The 20,914-nt window shown below is 48.4% G+C and overlaps 1 protein-coding gene across 1 annotated transcript in view; it reads right to left on the bottom strand.

The window, feature by feature from the left end:
• slc25a21 (solute carrier family 25 member 21) overlaps positions 1-20,914 on the bottom strand; it is a 92,778-nt gene that overhangs the window by 20,045 nt on the left and 51,819 nt on the right. The window contains exon 3 of the mRNA XM_084438848.1: positions 11,054-11,102. Coding sequence (XP_084294974.1) covers positions 11,054-11,102 — 49 coding nt within the window. The remainder of the gene's footprint in view (positions 1-11,053; positions 11,103-20,914) is intronic.

The following is a 20,914-nucleotide window of genomic DNA, read 5'->3' as shown; positions in this document are numbered from 1 at the left end:
GATGCCTTTTTTAAACACATCACTTTTATATGTGACAGTAGAGCTATGCTAACGCACACTGGACATGATAAGAGTGCGGAGGGGAGTTATGCTTGGGCCACTGTGGAGGCGTCCCGTTTAAAAAAAAAAAAGGCTGCCGCAGACGAGGGTGGCCGTGTTAACGCGGCCCAGGCGGGCGGTGAACAGTCCGGGGTCGGGGCTGGTAAAGAGGACAAGATGGCCTCCGCCGCAGCGGATCCTCTCGGCCTTGGAGCCGGCCGGCCGGGTCGTAAACGCAGCAGACAGAGGAACTGGGTAAAGCCCTGGGGCTTCTTTAAAACGCCCTGGCTCCCAGCAACCACCTCTCTCTCTCTCTCTCTCTCTCTCTCTCTCTCTCTCTCCTTCTCAGAGATGTACTCTGAGGTGATGAGATCTGTGAGTTCATCGACTTTTTCTCCCCTCCCCCTCCCCACACCCTGCCAACCCCCCCGCCCCCCCTTCCCCCGCCTGTCCTGCTTTACAGGCCTGGCGCTGCCCCAGAGCTGCCCCAGAGCTGCCCAGGTGAGGTGAAGGCGAGGGCAGGTCGGGGCTTCTGCGAGCGAGACGACAAGCACTCAGGGGTAAATAATCCTGGAGCCGGGACTCTCCACCTGACCCCCCAGCTCCCTATAAAAGAGCAAGATTCTAGCCGTCCACAAAGCGGGCCAGAGGTAAGCGAGGGCGGGGTGGCGGGCTAGCGCCCCCATTCTTTAGTGTTTTATAGACAGGAGCGTGGTGTTAGAGGGCCCTGTCCCCTCGCAGACCCCAGACGTAATGGGCCTGGCCCGACCCAGCTCGGGACCAACAAGACCGCCAGTCACCTGGGAGAGGACGCGCTGTTGAGGTGAGGCCCAATAATGATGGTGTAAAAGAGACGCCTATGGGAAAGGGTGGGGTTATTGGGTTGATCAAAAGGCTGGTTTGATGGGCCTGCTTTTAAAGGGGCAGGCCGCCCTTTTTTTTTTTTTTTTCTTTAAAGGGGTCTTTTAAATTTGGCCTTGTTAAACGCGGGGGTATTCCCCCTGCGACACCTCAGCTCTGAGGAGAGAGTGCTTCACTGCTGATGAGGCATTCGCTCAGCCAGTCACATCGGTCGGTTAGCCTGCCTATAGCGCCGAGTAATCGCCAGGGCGACTAGTAAAAAGCAATATATTACGGAAATTATAATGTAAAGATTCCCAGGACTCGTACATCCCAGATATGCCTGTTCCTATATTCATTACAATTCAAGATTTGGTCACAGTTGCTCATGCATTCCACTATAAAGGATTTATTGGTTGAGGATCTGTTATTGCATGTGGTTGTTGTCAGTGTCTATTTGGACGGGTTGCTGTCGAGCTCTGGTTGTCTCATCAGGCTGTTTAATGTCGAGCCCCTGCTTACACCTTCCTGTATGGCGAAGCACAGAAACACACCAGAAAAAAAGACAGGCGGAGAAAAAAAAAGGGTTAATGAGTGAGGAGAGAGAGAGCGAGAGTGGAAAGAAAGAGAGTGAACTATTCCTCATATTACATTTGAAGTGCATAAGAGAATCCAGAAGGCAGCATTAAAAGGAAATCTATTTTTTACAGCCAGACAGTTAATTTTAATGAGCAGGATCATAAAGATGGCAGAAGTCCATTGAATCGGTACATGAGGTTAATCGCGTTCTGCAACCTAAATGATCCAACATGCCAGACAGGGGCATCCAGTCATATCTCGAGCAGCGGCGACGGCCAATCGCTCTCCAGACACAGAGGGAGAGACCAAACAAAATGGTTCCTCCCTCCTCCAAGGAGCTCCTCGCTGCGACGACTCACTGTTGTCATGCTGCTGTTGACTGAAAAACTTTTCTGCGCAGAACGTTACTCTGTTATCAAGTGTGCATGATACCATAACAACAAAGAATAACAGCCTCATCTCTGAGACCGAGTCTCTGTTTGAGTGTAATCTCTACTGACATGCATACTAAGTGCACCGAGAGAATAGAAGAACAGAGCAAATCCCATCCTGAAACAAAACACATCCCTTCCTTGGGAAACAGTGGAGTGGAAGGGGGGGGGAGAGGAGAGGAGGATGAAGAGAGGAGGATGGGAGGATGGAAGTGAAGAGTGACAGGGGGAGACCAATAAAGAGCGAGCTCTGGAGGGAGAGAGATAAAGAGCAGGGGAAGATGGGAGAAGGAGCGGATGGGTGCGTGGAGGCGCGGGAGGGGAGAGGGGAAGTGATAAACCTCTGGCGCTCGTCACCCGGCGGGCTGCCAGGGCTTTGGTCTGGGCCAAGCCAGGTCGGGTTTCAGCCGCGCCACGGGCCCACTGGACCCGGGACGGTGCGGATTACGGAGACGGCCGGCCGGCGGGCTGCGGTGCGGTGCGGGGGTTGGGCAGCGAGGGGGCCAGTTTCGTGGCTTTTACGGAGCCGCGTGGTCCCCTCCTCCGCTGGTCTTCGCGCAGATAAATCCGAGCGGGTCTGGGTTCCCCTGGCGTGGGGCCGGGGCCAGGCCGCAGGGCCAGATGTCTCCTCGTATAGCGTGACCCCTCTGACCGGGGAGCACGCTGGCAGACCACTGGAGAGCAGGAAGAGATACATTAAACAGCCTGACGAGAGCTGGGGCAGGGTTGGGGCTGGGTCCGGACCAGGGTTGGGTGGTGCAGGTTGGGGCAGGGTTGGGGCTGGGTCCGGACCAGGGTTGGGTGGTGCAGGTTGGGGCAGGGTTGGGGCTGGGACCGGACCAGGGTTGGGTGGTGCAGGTTGGGGCAGGGTTGGGGCTGGGACCGGACCAGGGTTGGGTGGTGCAGGTTGGGGCAGGGTTGGGGCTGGGTCCGGACCAGGGTTGGGTGGTGCAGGTTGGGTCAGGGTTGGGGCTGGGACCGGACCAGGGTTGGGTGGTGCAGGTTGGGGCAGGGTTGGGGCTGGGTCCGGACCAGGGTTGGGTGGTGCAGGTTGGGGCAGGGTTGGGGCTGGGACCGGACCAGGATTGGGTGGTGCAGGTTGGGGCAGGGTTGGGGCTGGGACCGGACCAAAGTGAATGTTTAGGCCATTGCTTCAGTTTTTTAGCAGAATTGTTGAGGCTCTGTTATCAAATGAATGACAAGAAATGCATAGGGCCCCCTGAGCTCTTGGGCCCCTGGGACTGGGCCCGGCAGGCCCGTTCAGTAATATGTCTTTGGTTAGGGCAGGGCCAGTGCTGGGTGGGCAGGGTTGAGGTAGGGTTGAGGCAGGGCCGAGGCAGAAGTCTAACAGAGTGTCAGCGATGTCCACGCCAAAACTCAACTTTTAAGAGTGAACAGATATCGAAGCTCAGCAGAGCTACAGCGGTATTTAAAAAAATTCAGTCTCACAAGTAGCAACAAGCATAAGCACCTTCTGAGTAAGAGCAGTATTGATGGATGAGAGGGGCCCAGCCCAGTCCAGCAGAATACGGTGCTACCTAGGGATAGCAGCTAAGCTCAGGAGATCCAGGGATTGCCCGGCCCAGCCCAGGACAGTAACAGCCACTTTGAAGTGAGGAAATGCCACAGGATTTCGGTGAGTCCCGTGACACGCAGCAGGCAACCGTAGGCCGTAACATGCGGCGTTCCGGACAAGAAGACACCCGCCCTGCGTGTTTCCATGGTGAAACGCGAGACAGGGGTATTACTACACCGCACCGTCTCCTCCTCCTCGCCCTCTAGGCCCCTCCCCCTCCCTCATCCCTCCAATCTCTGGCCGGGCCGCACGCCGGCTACACGCGGGAAGAAACATGGGGGACATTACGCATGCCACCGGGCGTCCGGTGGACGCTGGAAAAAAATGAGTTTTCATCAAGCCCTTTACTGCTTCTTTAAAACGGGTCATTTCAGCTCCCCGGGACACGTTTCGTCTGTAACATAATGCGTTTGGGTGTTTGTGACACCCTCTTAGACTGGTCCTCTTTAATACCGGGTTGTAATGTGCAGTGACAGAAAGAGCACCAGGAGGTAGGACAGGAGGGGAGTCATCCGGAACCTTCCATGGGAGCGTGATTGAGAGAGAGTGAGAGAGAGAGAGAGAGAGAGAGAGAGAGAGAGAGAGAGAGAGATGCGTAACTGTGCAGTGTTTACGATACCATTATAGCCCAATATCTCTTTTCATCTTTCCTCAAATACACGTTATACCACGCCTGCCTCTGCTAGACCCTCAATATGGGCCCGACCGAACACGATCATTGTCTTGAATATACAGCATCGGGCCTGTCATTTGCAAAGGAGTAGAGTATGATGTCGAGTTAAGTATGTGATGGGATAGACGTTCAGGAAAGCCAGGCGTGCATTGACACAGAGAGCTCAGTACTCATAAACACAGCTTCCCGTACGTCGCATAGGCCGGGCAGGTCAACTCACTGTGAGATAACCATGCAGGGCTGTATCTCTATGCCTGATTAGAAGCTGCGTCTGCCGGGGCTCTGGCTGTTAAACAGAGACAGTCTGGGAGTCGAGAGGGGCCAGTGGGATCGGGGGCTGACTTGACGACCACTGACCTGCGTGTTCCTTTACAAGCCGGGTTCAGCTGGCAGGGCCTCGCAGCTTTGTGCCCTGCTGTTTGAGGGCTGTGTCAGGGATTCCTCTGGCAGGGCGTCGAGGTTCACATAGCAGTCGGGGGCGAGAGGATAGCAGAGAGGCTCCAGGCCATCCTCCCACTGTCACCCGGGCCCTAACTGGGCTGGACGTCATCTGTCAAAGGCCCTCGTCAAAGATCACTTTCCTGACCCCCGGGGGGGACACACTTTCATGCGTGCTGTGATCAAATGGGAGACTGTGTTGTCATGGCGAATGCCGGGAGGTAAGCAGGACCAGAACCCCCCAGGTTTTTCCAATCAAGTTCGGACAGGGCGGACTAGCGCTGATGGTCCGCTGGACTCAGGACATAAGGGCACAGAGGCTGGTTTGTAATATACAATACAGAACGTCTGACAGCTCGGTCCGAACGCAACCTAACGTGTTGAACATTTGTTGTTAAACTTCTAACAGGAGGTCAAATTCATGAATATCTATGGCAACCAAAACGTAAAAAGGACGCAAAAAATCTATAGATTCCGGAGAGAGTGGGTGGAGCAGCTGCCAGTCAACATATAGAGGGAGTGGCCAGAGAGAGAGCTGGGCCAATCAGGAGGCTCATCCCACAGGAAGAGGCGGGCTGAGGGCATGGAAAAGTAGGAAGTCTCGGTTTCAGTGCAAACCAGAGACGCAGGGATCCATGAAGGCGAGCAAATCCTTACACCAAGGAGATGTGTTCTGCATTTCGGAGGCAGAAGCAGGACGATGGGAACGGAGAGATGGAGAGATGCAGAGCGCGGCGCGGGAGGGGAGGGGAGGGGTCGGACGGGGATGGCACTGCAGTTGCTAAGATGGCGTGTGTTTGCGTGGATATGTTTGTGTTTGCGTGTATGTGCGTGCGTGCGTGCGTGTGTGTGTCTGTGTGCACATAGGGGCGGAGCTCCGTGTAAGCGGATCCCGACAGGAAGAGGAGCGCGTGCTCTGTGCCTCTCTAATGAGTGAGGGGCCCTGATCAGAGGCAGATGGGGCCGCCCCGAGCGCACGGCCCCCTGCTGGCCGCGCCCACCGACACCCTTTGTTACCTCCAAGTGAGCTGAGACCAGCCCATGAACCATGTAACTAGGTGGTTTCCAGGTTAATGAAAAGCTGTAACTCCAACCCCACTGTCTCTCTGCCAGTCTCGAGACTCACCCCCCCAAAGATTTCTGCCCCTTCCCATGGTGAGGGTCAGGGTCAGGGGCAATTAACTGTTTACTTTGTGTGAAACATACTACATCTCAACATGCTCTGCAATACACACAACAGTATATGTACAGTATGCTGTGTGTGTGTGTGCTTGTGTGGATGAGTCGTAGCAAATGCATCTCTGATGTAATATTCGCAATCGTTTTGTGTGTGAAGTTTTAGACAGGCCATGAAAGAGGCTGTAAGTCACCATGATGAAAGGTGGGCTGTCTGTGCGTCTCTCAGATGTAAGATGGATGCTGTTGTTACTGGAGGTGAGTGACTGGGGTCAGGGCTGGAATGGTGAGTTAGCACACGATGGGGAGTAAAGTCAAAACAGCCAAGCAAACGAGGCCCAGTCTGAATCAACTGGCAACATTGGTGTCTGGATAATCGGTCTTGTTAGATCAGCAGAAAGGCAAAGTGTTCTCTCTTTCAGATGAACTGAGAGGAAGAACGCCATAAAATGTTTCCTGATTATTCAGAATCATTGTTACTTAATCTCTCTCTCTCCCTCTCTCCCTCCCTCCACTCACACGCAAGATGGGACCTCATTTGGAAAAATAAGTAAACACAAACTTTCATGTACACAATTTTTTTTGTCAGGTTCCCCCTCAGAAAAAAAATCCCTTTGATACTGTGTTGGCAGCTTGGTGGAAAAAAGTAAATTTACTCCAGTTGCCATCCAATTCGGGCCAGTGGACATTAAAGCAGGAGCCAGTTCCTAATAAGAGCCATGCCTGAGAGAGAGGAGAGAGAGAGAGAGAGGAGAGAGAGAGAGAGAGGAGAGAGGAGAGAGAGAGAGGTGTGCCTGAGTAAGACTCTTTCAGCTCCTGCCTGACGGCTCCAAAGCTCCCACTAATAGATTTCAGCTCTCACTCAGTGTCCCAATTAGCTAGCTGACTGGCTGGTGTGTATGCCATGTATCTGTTCATGAGAGGGTATTCAGAGTGAGTGTGTATGCACACTTATTAGTGTGTGTGTGTGTGTGTGTGTGTGTGCATGAGGTGTGCGCATGTGCATTGGTGTGAGCGTGCAGTGTGAGTGTACTGCAGAGTGTGTGTGTGTGTGTGTGTGTGTGTGTGTGTGTGTGTGTGTGTGTGTGTGTGTGTGTGTGTGTGTGCGTGGGCGTGTGTGTGTGCATGTGTCTGTGCGCGTACTTGTATAAGCATGCGCCTGTCCTTCAGCAGCCAGGAACCAACTGAAGTTTAAGGAGGCCAATTCAATAAACATACCATATTTTCAGCCTTGGCTTTGACCTCCAGTTCAAAAATAGACAAGCTACTCTGTTTATCCAATCTATTAAACTAAGAACACTGCCGTCAGGAATATCTGGTCCAGATACTCTGGAGTGAGAAAACAGTAAGAAAACAGACCCCCGCGTTGACCAATGGAACGGCCGTCAACGCGGAGGCAGGGGCGCAAACAGAAATCAGATACGTAAAGCTGTCGTTTTTTAGAGGGGCTTTTATCGCTTTTTTTAAGGAAGAGGATTACAAAGAAAACAGCGCATGCACTTTTCACCCTGACCCCCACGTGAAGACGCACAGGCCAGGCTCGGGCCTTACCTGTAATAAAGCCCGCACTTCCTCCCCCGGCCTGTAAATCACGGGCCGGGGGTCCCCGGGGTATCAGATATCGGCTGATACAACGCCGCCTCCGCCTCTGCTTTCATCCACGCGTTTCCTCTCTCCTCCTTCAAAGCGCGAGCGTCTCGCTTTTTGAAAAGGCACGCCTAGAAAGTTTATTAACAAGAAACTACTGCCGTAAATGACAGAAAAGCAGCACAATTTACTGATGGGGTGGGGGGGGGATGAGCTCGAGCGAGAGGTCTTGGCTGGGCCCGTGAAAGACCATAAAGATTTAGTAGCGGCCCACGACCTGTTTACTGCTGGCTGAGAGGCAGTGGTGTGAGGGTCCTGATATCACCCTCCGCCCTCAGAGCCCGGCTGCCTCTCTTGCGTAATAGAAAGAGAGAGAGAGAGAGAGAGAGAGAGAGAGAGAGAGAGAGAGAAAATAGTGACATTGAGGGAGAAAGAATGAGAGTGAACGAGAGAGAGAGAGAGAGACTGGAAAACAGAAGAAAAGAGAATCCCTAACATGAAACACAGCTAGCTTCTCAGCCTGATTTATTCTTCATGTTTTGTCCTTTTTCAGCAACCACAGGCCATGAAAAGGGAATGGGGTTTAAATGAAATAATGAGGTAAAAATGTGAGTGATTTGCAAACATAAAAACGTATTACTTAAAAACATTGTGGGGGGAACGGGTAAATTAAGCATTTCATTTTCCACAAAATGGCCAGGGCTTGGCACCGGTGCCCCGCCCGCTGTGCGGAGAAGGCACGGCCGGCCAGCAGGCCCACAGAGCAGAGGAAACAGGCCTGTTGAGTGGAACTCCCCAGCGTAGGGCAGATAGTGCCATTACCCAGCCTCCCGAGACCATTCAAGGCAGATGTGATTCTGAACCTGGAATTCCACTCCGTCTAACGGCAGGCTTCCGAGCTCTCTATGTGAGCTGGTGGGTTAGTGTCTATGTGAGCTGGTGGGTTAGTGTCTCTATGTGAGCTGGTGGGTTAGTGTCTATGTGAGCTGGTGGGTTAGTGTCTATGTGAGCTGGTGGGTTAGTGTCTCTATGTGAGCTGGTGGGTTAGTGTCTCTATGTGAGCTGGTGGGTTAGTGTGTCTATGTGATCTGGTGGGTTAGTGTCTCTATGTGAGCTGGTGGGTTAGTGTCTCTATGTGAGCTGGGTGGGTTAGTGTCTCTATGTGAGCTGGGTGGGTTAGTGTCTCTATGTGAGCTGGTGGGTTAGTGTCTATGTGACCTGGGTGGGTTAGTGTCTCTATGTGAGCTGGGTGGGTTAGTGTCTCTATGTGATCTGGGTGGGTTAGTGTCTATGTGAGCTGGGTGGGTTAGTGTCTATGTGACCTGGGTGGGTTAGTGTCTCTATGTGATCTGGTGGGTTAGTGTCTCTATGTGAGCTGGTGGGTTAGTGTCTATGTGACCTGGGTGGGTTAGTGTCTCTATGTGAGCTGGTGGGTTAGTGTCTATGTGACCTGGGTGGGTTAGTGTCTCTATGTGAGCTGGTGGGTTAGTGTGTCTATGTGAGCTGGTGGGTTAGTGTGTCTATGTGACCTGGGTGGGTTAGTGTCTCTATGTGAGCTGGTGGGTTAGTGTGTCTATGTGAGCTGGTGGGTTAGTGTGTCTATGTGACCTGGGTGGGTTAGTGTCTCTATGTGAGCTGGTGGGTTAGTGTGTCTATGTGAGCTGGTGGGTTAGTGTCTATGTGAGCTGGTGGGTTAGTGTCTATGTGAGCTGGTGGGTTAGTGTCTATGTGAGCTGGTGGGTTAGTGTCTATGTGAGCTGGTGGGTTAGTGTCTATGTGAGCTGGTGGGTTAGTGTCTCTATGTGAGCTGGTGGGTTAGTGTCTATGTGAGCTGGGTGGGTTAGGGTCTATGTGAGCTGGTGGGTTAGTGTCTATGTGAGCTGGTGGGTTAGTGTCTATGTGACCTGGGTGGGTTAGGGTCTATGTGAGCTGGGTGGGTTAGTGTCTATGTGAGCTGGTGTGTTAGTGTCTCTATGTGACCTGGGTGGGTTAGTGTCTCTATGTGAGCTGGTGGGTTAGTGTCTCTATGTGAGCTGGTGGGTTAGTGTCTCTATGTGAGCTGGTGTGTTAGTGTCTCTATGTGAGCTGGTGGGTTAGTGTCTATGTGACCTGGGTGGGTTAGTGTCTCTATGTGAGCTGGTGGGTTAGTGTCTCTATGTGAGCTGGTGGGTTAGTGTCTATGTGACCTGGGTGGGTTAGGGTCTATGTGAGCTGGTGTGTTAGTGTCTCTATGTGACCTGGGTGGGTTAGTGTGTCTATGTGAGCTGGTGTGTTAGTGTCTCTATGTGAGCTGGTGGGTTAGTGTCTCTATGTGAGCTGGTGGGTTAGTGTCTATGTGACCTGGGTGGGTTAGTGTGTCTATGTGACCTGGGTGTGTTAGTGTGTCTATGTGAGCTGGGTGGGTTAGTGTCTCTATGTGAGCTGGTGCGTTAGTGTCTCTATGTGAGCTGGTGGGTTAGTGTCTATGTGAGCTGGTGGGTTAGTGTCTCTATGTGATCTGGTGGGTTAGTGTCTCTATGTGAGCTGGTGTGTTAGTGTCTATGTGACCTGGGTGGGTTAGTGTCTCTATGTGAGCTGGTGTGTTAGTGTGTCTATGTGACCTGGGTGGGTTAGTGTGTCTATGTGACCTGGGTGTGTTAGTGTGTCTATGTGAGCTGGGTGGGTTAGTGTCTCTATGTGAGCTGGTGGGTTAGTGTCTATGTGAGCTGGTGGGTTAGTGTCTCTATGTGAGCTGGTGGGTTAGTGTCTATGTGACCTGGGTGGGTTAGTGTCTCTATGTGATCTGGTGGGTTAGTGTCTCTATGTGAGCTGGGTGGGTTAGTGTCTATGTGAGCTGGTGTGTTAGTGTCTCTATGTTAGCTGGTGTGTTAGTGTCTCTATGTGAGCTGGTGGGTTAGTGTCTCTATGTGAGCTGGTGGGTTAGTGTGTCTATGTGACCTGGGTGTGTTAGTGTCTCTATGTGACCTGGGTGTGTTAGTGTCTCTATGTGAGCTGGTGTGTTAGTGTGTCTATGTGACCTGGGTGGGTTAGTGTCTCTATGTGATCTGGTGGGTTAGTGTCTCTATGTGAGCTGGGTGGGTTAGTGTCTCTATGTGAGCTGGTGGGTTAGTGTCTATGTGACCTGGGTGGGTTAGTGTCTCTATGTGAGCTGGGTGGGTTAGTGTCTCTATGTGATCTGGGTGGGTTAGTGTCTATGTGAGCTGGGTGGGTTAGTGTCTATGTGACCTGGGTGGGTTAGTGTCTCTATGTGAGCTGGGTGGGTTAGTGTCTATGTGACCTGGGTGGGTTAGTGTCTATGTGAGCTGGGTGGGTTAGTGTCTATGTGAGCTGGTGGGTTAGTGTGTCTATGTGACCTGGGTGGGTTAGTGTGTCTATGTGACCTGGGTGGGTTAGTGTCTCTATGTGAGCTGGGTGGGTTAGTGTCTATGTGAGCTGGTGGGTTAGTGTCTCTATGTGATCTGGTGGGTTAGTGTCTCTATGTGAGCTGGGTGGGTTAGTGTCTCTATGTGAGCTGGTGTGTTAGTGTCTATGTGAGCTGGTGTGTTAGTGTCTCTATGTGAGCTGGGTGGGTTAGTGTCTCTATGTGACCTGGGTGGGTTAGTGTCTCGATGTGAGCTGGGTGTGTTAGTGTCTCGATGTGAGCTGGGTGGGTTAGTGTCTTGGTGGTGCATTGAGGAAGGCGGTGGTTTTGGGGGTGGTCTGGGGGACACTTACCTGGTCTTCACCACATCCAGGGGGTGCATTAGACAGATCTCCACCAGTCCTGAGGAGGGAATGACAGCTATATTAGGTTACATGATTAAACGAGAGAAAAAAAATAGAGAACCATATAATTAGGTCACGTGACAACATTGGCCTTCGCTGACAAGAGCGTCACAGCCCAGTGCACAGCTATGGCCATGGGCCTCCCAGACTCTCATTCAACTGGCAGCCAAAAGGCAGCAGCAAAACCTCCAGCAGGCCAGGCAGGGAACCACATTCTTCATCACTCGGATGATTCCCATGCCATCTTAGCTCTCACTAATTCAAATGTCAAGTACTGTGGTGAGTACTGTGGTCACTACATGCATTTGTAGTGGTTTTGGGATGAGGAAGCTGGGGACTGGCTCCCAAACACAAGCCCCTCTAAGTGACTGCAATCCTCCAGCCTATAGTGATGACTGGTCCAGGTCACCAAACATGTTCATAGCAACCCAGTTGTTCTGCAATGTTGTCGTGCCAAGTTCTGGTTCATCAATAAAGCCTGCTGATCAGTGAGGCCCTCGCGGTCTCTCTCTCTCTCCATCTCTCTCTCTCTCTCTCTCTCTCTCTCTCACACACACACACACACACACGCACACACACACCCTAACTAAGTGCATCTGTGTTAGAGAAGCCATCGGTTTGGCACAGGGAGGCATTTAGGCTCAATCAGGCGTTCAGACACAGATTCTCACTGCGTCCCTCCGCTTGTGGATTTAATGGTTTCCCTAGCAGATTCCACAGTGTGTACACAGCTGCTCTGCAATATGGGCTTCATTCTAATTTGCTCTATTTCATTTATTGTCTATAAACAACACACTGTCTCCTTAGGGGTTTTCCAGGAAAGTAATTATCATAACTATTACCACAGAGAAATTACTGTCTTTGGTTCTATCTTAATCTGGGCAATGCTATAGAAATGCTATAGGGGCTGCAGAAATATTCTAACCCAAAGTTCGATGAAATTCAAATTCAAATGGATTAAGTTCACTCAACAGAGGCAATGAAGTGTAAAATGGCAAGTCGGATGAGTTGGAGGTGGACAGCTCTTCTTGGGCGATGTCTTGAAAAGTAATCTTTTCTCCGGGTAGCGCTATCCGAGAACACGCCATGACCAAACAATGCGGCATTCCACAGCCAAACCTGCCGGCCTGCGCACTGAGCCTGTTCAAACACAGGAGATGCTGGCTAAGGAGAGAACACGCTGCGACAGGTGACCGACAGAGAGAGAGAGAGAGAGAGAGAGAGAGAGAGAGAGAGAGAGAGGGAGCTGAGTCTGGGAAAACAGAGACCTTATCCGATCCCGGTCCCCTCTAACAGCATTCATGTAGGATCATGAGTGGGAAACCAAACAGAGCCCAAAGCCCAAAGAACCACACAATCAGATCCCGGGTGACAGACCGGCAGTCGGACGCACAATAACACCGAGGGACGTTTATCATTAATTAATCACTGCTGCCAATGTAGCTCTGGGGGACTGAGGCTCTCATTCTCATGAGCCAAAGTATGTTTTTGCTCTCATAGTTCCAGCTTTGGGAGGTAGGGTAATAGTGGGGACAGGGCTAGGAGATCAGCCCGGGGCTATCCCTCTCCGTCACTCTGACAAGTCAGGGGCCGACGGTTAGCACAATTTAGAACCAAGGCCAGGGCTTTCTAAAACTATTCAGTCTTGAAGCAGTAACTACTTCAACTAATTTATAGTACTATCATGCTAAATAGCTATGTTTTTCAAACAGACTCTCAAGCATTAATAAAAATGTGTACAATAATTCTGGAGCCTGGACAGCTGTTCTTCAGGCACCAGAAGTCCTAGAAAATGGTGCGGTGCAGGCCTACTGTATCTTTAAGATGACAGATATATGAGTTATTGAGGGATTAGCCATGCTAAACATGCGTGCAAAGCTAGAGTGTGTTTGTCTGAACATTCTGTCTGACAACGATTCTCATGACGCCTAGAGAACAGGTGATAGCAGGTGAGAGGTCAAGGCTCGAGCGGTGGTCCATGGGAGAGGGTCTGACAAACAACCAAGAAGCCAAGATGGCTGTCTGATAACCGGCCGCGTTTCCCAGAGCCATCGTAGCGCTATGTGCGTCGTGAGCTACGTCGTAAGCTCTCCCTTTAGCTTATGGGCTGTTTCCCAGAGCGTCCTTAGCAAAGGTGTACATTATTTAAGGGATACTTTCTTAAGGGCGGTCTGAACCCATCGTAAGCTGTCCCTTAGCAATGCGCTACATTCATCCTGTCATAGTTTTAGCCTGATTAGGGTAACATTATACTTTTCAAAAGGAGAGTTGCAATATAGTGCATATCTATCTACCCTACCTGCACAAATTACATCCCTAGTCTACAATCAACTTTATGAAAATTAATGAAGATTATGAAGATTAATTAATTTTTGTAGCCTACATAACATCATAGTAATGTTGTAATTTCTCCTGTCTATTCTTATTGTGATGGAAGCCAAATAAAATATAGGGACTATCCATAATATCAATCCAATCTGTGAACAACAACAAAATATTCTCATGTAACGGAGCAATTTGATGACATGGCTTTTCTGTCTGTCTGTGCCACACCACTTTATATTGTAGGATACCGGCAGATATTAAGCGACTTAATTAATCTAATGAGGCCGGCTAGACCCACAGTAGGGTGGACAAAGGTGTAATTGATTACATAAATGAAACACATCTATTGAGTGTGTCACAGCCGACTTGTGCTTCGTGTATGGCTGCATTACAATGCATCCTTGTATTTAACCAAAGGAACCAATGGTGACGCTGTCTGCGTAGCCATTTGTTTAATGTTAATCATTTAATCAGGACCAGCGACAGAGCTCTGGATGTGCTCCCGGACAGTGCAACGTGGCAATGCTACTGGAGCATATTACGGTGCGTTCTTCTACGAGAACAAAATCATTCAGCCATTTAGCTATCATCATTATCATAATTTTTCCTGCCCTTTCAAGAAGTCTCAGACTAGGCTTATACAGTATGTCCAGATTCATGCTCTTCAGTTTATATTTTGTAGGCTATAATGTATGTATTGGAACTAACAAGGTCTTACCTTGACTCTTAAATAGATAAGCAGATGAGCATTAGTAGGCTTTTTGTTAATATTAGATTGAGGTAAAATGATTATCACAACACTTTTTATATTAAAACATCATTTATTTGACTTTACAAATGATCAATCGATGCATGCAGCATCAATTAATTAATTTTCAGCACTGCACCCAGGGACGGCTCCACCAACGGCCCCACCAACAATGTAGGTGTACAGTAGGCGCCCGCTAAGGGATAGACTGGGAAACACTCGTAGGGAAAACAGCTCCTTCGCTAAGGTATACTTTAGAAACCTTCGTAGAGTGCTAAGGTATACCTTAGAAACCTTCGTAGAGCGCTAAGGTACATTGAAACCTGGAAACGCGGCCCTGGGTTGTGAAGCCATTTGGCGTAGTAGCCAAGCGCAGTATTGCAAGTCACAAGACGCATTTGGGGCCAAAATTAAATTTTCCCATAGTCATACATGGGGAATGAAACAAACATTTGTATATGCATATAAAACATAAAAATGGGTATCAAAGTCAAGAACAGCTGTTTTTCCCCATGTATGTCTATGACATCGCTGTGCTGGTCTAGGGGGAAAAGGGACAGTAAAACTACTGTGCATGTGAGCTGGCCTACAGGAAGTACAAATCTTTTAAACTTTTTCAGCTTCCTGCGCTGGGTGCGCAACTTCCATTAGAATTAATGTTTCAATGCCATGTCCAGTTCTTTGAATACATCCATGATGTATCCCTACACATGACTTGCATGCATTTTTCTCGAGTTGAGGGTCCTCCTGAGCACAACTTAACCTCAACATCTGGACGGCCGACTAATACAACCAACATCAAAACAACCGACATCAGAACAGCCAACTAACCAACGGCCGACATCAGAACGGCCGACATCAGAATGACCGACTCCACCCAACGGCACTAACACGGAACCCGCCCCCCCGCTGGGCCCCAGTGCATCCTGGTCTTCCCCCAGCCGGCTGTCAGCACGTGCTACTGTTTAATCACAGAGCCCAGGCCGCCGGCTCCTGGGAACACTTCACACCGCCCCCCCACCCCAACCCCCCCCACACCACCACAGGGACGGAGCATAGATGGCCTGCTGCAGCTGACGCTGGTCTGCTGGGCTGGGAGGTCTTCTTTTTCCCCGTCTTCCCTGGCCTCTCTCCTGGAGCAGACAGGGAGCTCCTACCCCCCGAGAGCTGTACTACAGCAGTGACCTGACATCTGCTTGACGTTTGTAGCTTTGTTCTGCCTCACTGAGTGAATTATTGGTGGATTCCATTATTTGTAGGCTCTTTGTTTCGGACTCACAATGGCACTGACAGATCCTGTCATCTTAGGTCGATACGCCTCGCTCACACACACACACGCACCCACATACACACACAATCACAAGGACTAATGGCAACAAGACAGGCAGCTCAGTCTGGAACACCGCCATCGACACACTCCCCCACTGTAGCCAAGAGCAATGCTGTGGGCCAAATATCAGCGTTCAGCCTAATTATGTCTCACACAATCATTCAAAATCATCGCTTACTGAAAACTGAGAGGAGCCATGATTTGAAATTACACAGATTTCACATGATCGAGTCAAGAGTTTTTTGACCGGGTGCCTGTTTTCTATTGCCTGGAGTTTCCATCATGCGGCCCAGTGTTGTAACACACGTGGAATTGCTGGCGCTGCGTCTGGAGCGGACGGGGTCCTGATATGGGACGCGGGGGAACATATGGCTGTCCGTGCCAGCAGAGCAGGGGGAAGGAGAAAGTGCTACATCACCCCTTCAACCTGGGTGGCTGGAGACTTGAACCATGAGGGATAGCCTCCGCAGCACAGCTCTGCTTCGCAACACCCAACATTAGTATTCTAATCCAGTATTAGTGCATCCACCCTTGGTTTCTAAATTCCAACGAGTCTGATAACTTGTCTAACGAAAAAGAAAGATCATGCATCATGGAGATGAGACGATTATGGGAGCTTGTTTTGGCTCGTGAGGGTACAGGGTTTGCTGACAAGAGAAAACAAAAGTGAGAAAGAAAAACATCATTGTGCCAGAGAGGGATTGCTCAACAGGCGCAGGTGTCATCCATCACACAGAGACGCCGTGAATGACTGTAATTCTCAGCAGTCGCAGGGAGAAGGTCACAGACACAGAACGTGGGACTCCCATGCGGAACAGACAAGTAGGTTAGAAAAAGTTCAACATACAGTACTACCTGCTCACAATAGTATCACATACAGTTTTCTGGATTATTTTGATTCAGATACGGCACAATGTTCCCTGAGAATGTCTTGGTAGTAAAAAAACAACAACATTGTGTAATGTCTTCTTACTAAGCATTAGTTAACTGGTAATAAGAAGATGCTTATAAGAACTTATAAGATGCTTATTAACATTAATATATGTTAATAAGACATTGTGTTAATAATAGCATTGTAAATATGTTTGTTAGATTATAGGCAGGTAAAAGAAACGTGTTTATAAACTGCTTAAGTATATTAATAAAGGCTTTTTAGCCGTTAATTATCCATGCTTTGATATTCATAAGAAACTGTTTCTAAACTGCTTAAGAACATTAATAAAAGCCTAATTAGTTTCTTATACATACAAATGCATAGGAAAGTGCATAATAAAGGATTTATTAACCTTAATAATGCACTGTTCTTACTTTAGATCCAGTTGCTGCAAAATGCATAGTAATGTGCATAATAAGTGCATAATTAATGGATAATAAGTATGTATAAGAAATAATAAGGATTTTATTAACATTTTAAAGTAGTTTATAAACTATTAACAAGTTTCTTATAAATGTATAATCTAACAATAAACATTATTATTAACACTTATACATGTATTAATTTACACATATGAATGTTAATAAGCCTCTTATAAGGACCTTATTACCTACTAACTAATGCTTAATAAGATGACCTTAGTTTTTGTGGTAACACTTTATATTAAGACAGTGAATATCTACCGAAATCATTTTGTCAAGTCAATAAATCAATAGTATCATTTTGTAGCCTATGCACTATCGACAGTACTGGTGTGTTGACACAAGTAAACGGTGTTGTGTGTTGCATGTGCAGACTGTGTTGTGTGGTCATACACACGAGACATGACAGAGTCCTATTTTTAATTTACTTTTATTTATTTTACTAGGCAAGTTAGAACAAATTCGTATCTACAATAACAGTCTGGCAAAAGGATTGTTGTTGGGATTAAAATAAAATAAAATGGAGGAGAAAACGGATAAACTGGCAGCTGCAAACAAAGATATAAAAACATCAGAGTTCAACTGGGATATGCCCTGCTAGTGACCACGCCCCTGCTTGAACCTGGAAATGACAGCACACGCCTGCAGTTCTCCAGTCATACCTTGATGAGATGCATATATGGAATGCAAAACCTTGGGTGCAAAGCAAATCTGAAGATCATTCAGCAGGAAGGAGACAGATAGAGGGGGGGGGGGTGGAAGAGAAAGGGAGGGAGAGAGAGACAGGGGGAGTGAGAGTGAAAGAGAAAGGTAGAGAGAGAAAGAGCAAGAAGAATGCACACTGTGAGAACTGACTACTGTTCATGTTTGATCCCTCAGACTGACAGCAAACAGCCAGGGTAGTGAAGCAATGGAGCAGTCAATGAGGCCTGCTGCAATACCCTTTATGTATAATGTGTATTATTTCAGAGTGGAAGTTGTGTAACAAAATTTGAATACAATGGTGTAACTACTACAATGCCGTTACACAGCACAGGCAAAGTTACAGTGACCTAAGCAGGCTTATATACCGATCTATGTTTACAGGGCTCCTGTGAATGGGAAATGGGGAGTATAAAGGTAAAATAGAGACCCAATTCACATGATGCAGGATTATGTTGGACCAATAAACCAAACTTATTACCATGAGGGCCACACTTTAATACTGAAACATTGCCTCAGCGTCAAACCTGTTTTTACAGAAAACAAGTGAGCTCAACAATTCAAATCTAATCCTATTAAACAGAAAATTGGAATGTAAACCATTTTTGAAACCAAAAGGACCACAGACCAATCCGTCAGAAGCATAATCACCTCATTCGATGGGGAGGGGGGGGGGGGTATGGCAGAAAAATGGTATTTCATGAGTAAAGCACACATACACTCCTAGATATTAAAAGGCAATTAAAGGCTTTAGCGGAGGAAAGAAAGTTCATTAATGCATGAGCAGGCGGCCATTACCCTAGTGATTTATGGTCCGTCCAACTCTCTTCTCGTGTCAGTCCTGGATATCATTCCTTTCTCAGCGTATATGAGAAGAGAAAAAATAATAACCGGCAGGAGGAAAAAAAACCCTGTAAGCCCTAAAACAAATACTGGCGTGAAGGTACTGATTATGAAGGAATTTACATATAAAAAACAAGGCCTTATAATGGTTCAGGACATCTGGGAGAGGCCTACAGCTCAGAAAACACACAAGGCCATAATGAGGGGGCAACGAGGGAGAGAGAAAGAGAGTGAAAGAGAGAAAGAGAGAGCATGAGAGAGAAAAGGAGAGGGAAAAAGAGAAAGAGAGAAAAAGAAAGAGAGAAAGAAAGAGAGAGAAAGAAAGAGAGCGAGAGAGAGAGAGAAAGAGGGGGGGGGCAGCATGCACGTGGGGGCAAATGGCTATTAATCACGGAAATCCCACAATCAGGCCTGGGAGCGGAGCGAGCAGCATCCCAGTTAACTCCCCAAACAGTCCCTAATTCTGCTCTTGAAAAAGCTCAAAGGGCGCTTAGAAAAACAAGCGAGGGCCGTCTCCAATGACAGCACAGGGTTTTTATTGAGGGCCCCTGTCGAGAGCTGTGCTGCTTCTGCCCCAGCTCTGCAAACAACCAGGCATTCCTGCCACAGCTACTGGTGCTGCTGCTTTATCTGTTATCGCCTCTGCGGGCGCACGGTGTCGGTTTCCAACCTCCGCGGTCTTCCTCCTCTTGTTCTCAGGTCAGCAGCCATGAATCAGATTAGATGAAAGGAGGGAGGGAGGGAAGGAGGGAGAGAGAGAGGGAGGTAAGAGAGGTGAGAAAACCAGGGAGACAGATAAGACAGGATGGATGAGTAATCCATCCAGAACTCCTTAATGATGAGAGAGAGAGAGAGAGAGGGAGAAAGAGAGAGGGAGGGAGAAAAAGAGTGAGAGAGAAAGCAAAAGAGAGCGTCAATCAGGATATAGGGCCTATAAGCCTATCGCTCTTTCACACATAATGGTCATTAGAAGTCAAGTATGTGGCTATCTTATTTGACCATGGCCTGAGCCACAGTTGAAACTAAAGAAACAACACAGGTCTGTCAATCAGAGTTGAAACCGATATAAAGTCACTACTGTAGAGGAGTGAAAGCAGTACTACAATCCTACATGCTCTCCGCTGACAGAATCACAGCCTGAAGGTCAATGAATGCTTCGTTAGGCAACAACACATCTTACACAAAAATGGCGGCAGACACTTTTTAAATGTCTGATTTGGGTGTCGCGAGTCGGATGTACTGTAGGTTTTTGAGATAAGCCTCTCATTGGCGCTGCTCAATTCCAGAGGCGCCAATCAGATTCAATCCCCTGACAATCCAAGGGCACCATTGAGAGAAAAAACAAAGAAGCTTAGCGAAATTATTGTGATTGGTTTGAAGAAAATAATGATAATGGGGTGTAGTCAGACCCTTCTCCAGTGCTGGAGGAGCACAAAACAAAGTGTGGAGAAAGGTCTGGCTATACCAGACTAGGGTGTCGCAGACCTGTCTTGCACCACTTGAATTTTGTGTGGTCGGAGGCGCCGTCATAGATCACATAGTCTGACTGGCTGGCCGTAGCTTCTGAAAAGTCAAAAAAAATTAGACAAAAACTATGCTTGCATAGTTACCATAGAGATGATGTGATGAAGTGTCGGTTAAAGATAGTTTAGGCAATTTTTCGTCCAATCATTTCAAGGTACCACTTTGAAATGATTGGATGGCCAACCTGCCTGTCAACCTACAGTACCTATTGTTTTGATTGGTTGGATTTTCTAAATCTAGCTTACTCCTCCGTTGAATAGAGCAATCAAGACTGGTTTGATGACCAGAAGAAACGTTTTGATTGGGACTTTGTTGAACGATTCATTTGAGAAGTGCATTTCAGAGTGCTACTGCTTGTATGACTCACCCATTAGATTTGATGAAGGTAAGCAAATCTGGCTTAAATTTCCTGGTTTCTCCAAAATCCAACCTTTGAGTGTCGGCCGAAGAAAGAATGCAGAAAGTGTCTGACCGTTGTGATTTTTGCAACACTTGTCTTACGAGAGCTGTCATTCCCTGAACCTCATAAATTGGCCATCACTCTCCCGTCAGTCTAATTAGCTAGCTTCTATGGATGCAAATGACAGAGCCAATCGCATGGATGAGGATGAGATGAGGGGAAGAATGACAGTCAGCTGCATGGATGAGGATGAGAGGAGGAGAAGAATGGGGGAGAATGAATGAATGCAAAACCGTGGGCGTAACTGATGTTTCACAGGAAGTGCAGTGTGTCATCCTGTCCCCATAAATTCACCTGGAGAACTTTTTTTAAACAAATTATTCTAACTACAGCAAGGGCGCCTGTCACAGGATGCTATGCAAAGCAATCACTCAGTGCAATCATCACTGCAAAATGTAGCCTATACAAGAATAGTTTCTAATGAAGCTTGAAGAGAGACAAAGATATGCCTGGGCAGAGCCCTGGGTGCTTATGCTACTGGACTCAATTTACAATCACTTTCTCCAGTACACTGAACTTCCC

Source organism: Borostomias antarcticus (genome assembly GCF_949987555.1).
Source record: "Borostomias antarcticus genome assembly, chromosome: 5".
In the NCBI taxonomy this organism is placed as follows: Eukaryota; Metazoa; Chordata; class Actinopteri; order Stomiiformes; family Stomiidae; genus Borostomias; species Borostomias antarcticus.
This window is presented reverse-complemented; position numbering and strand designations above follow the sequence as displayed.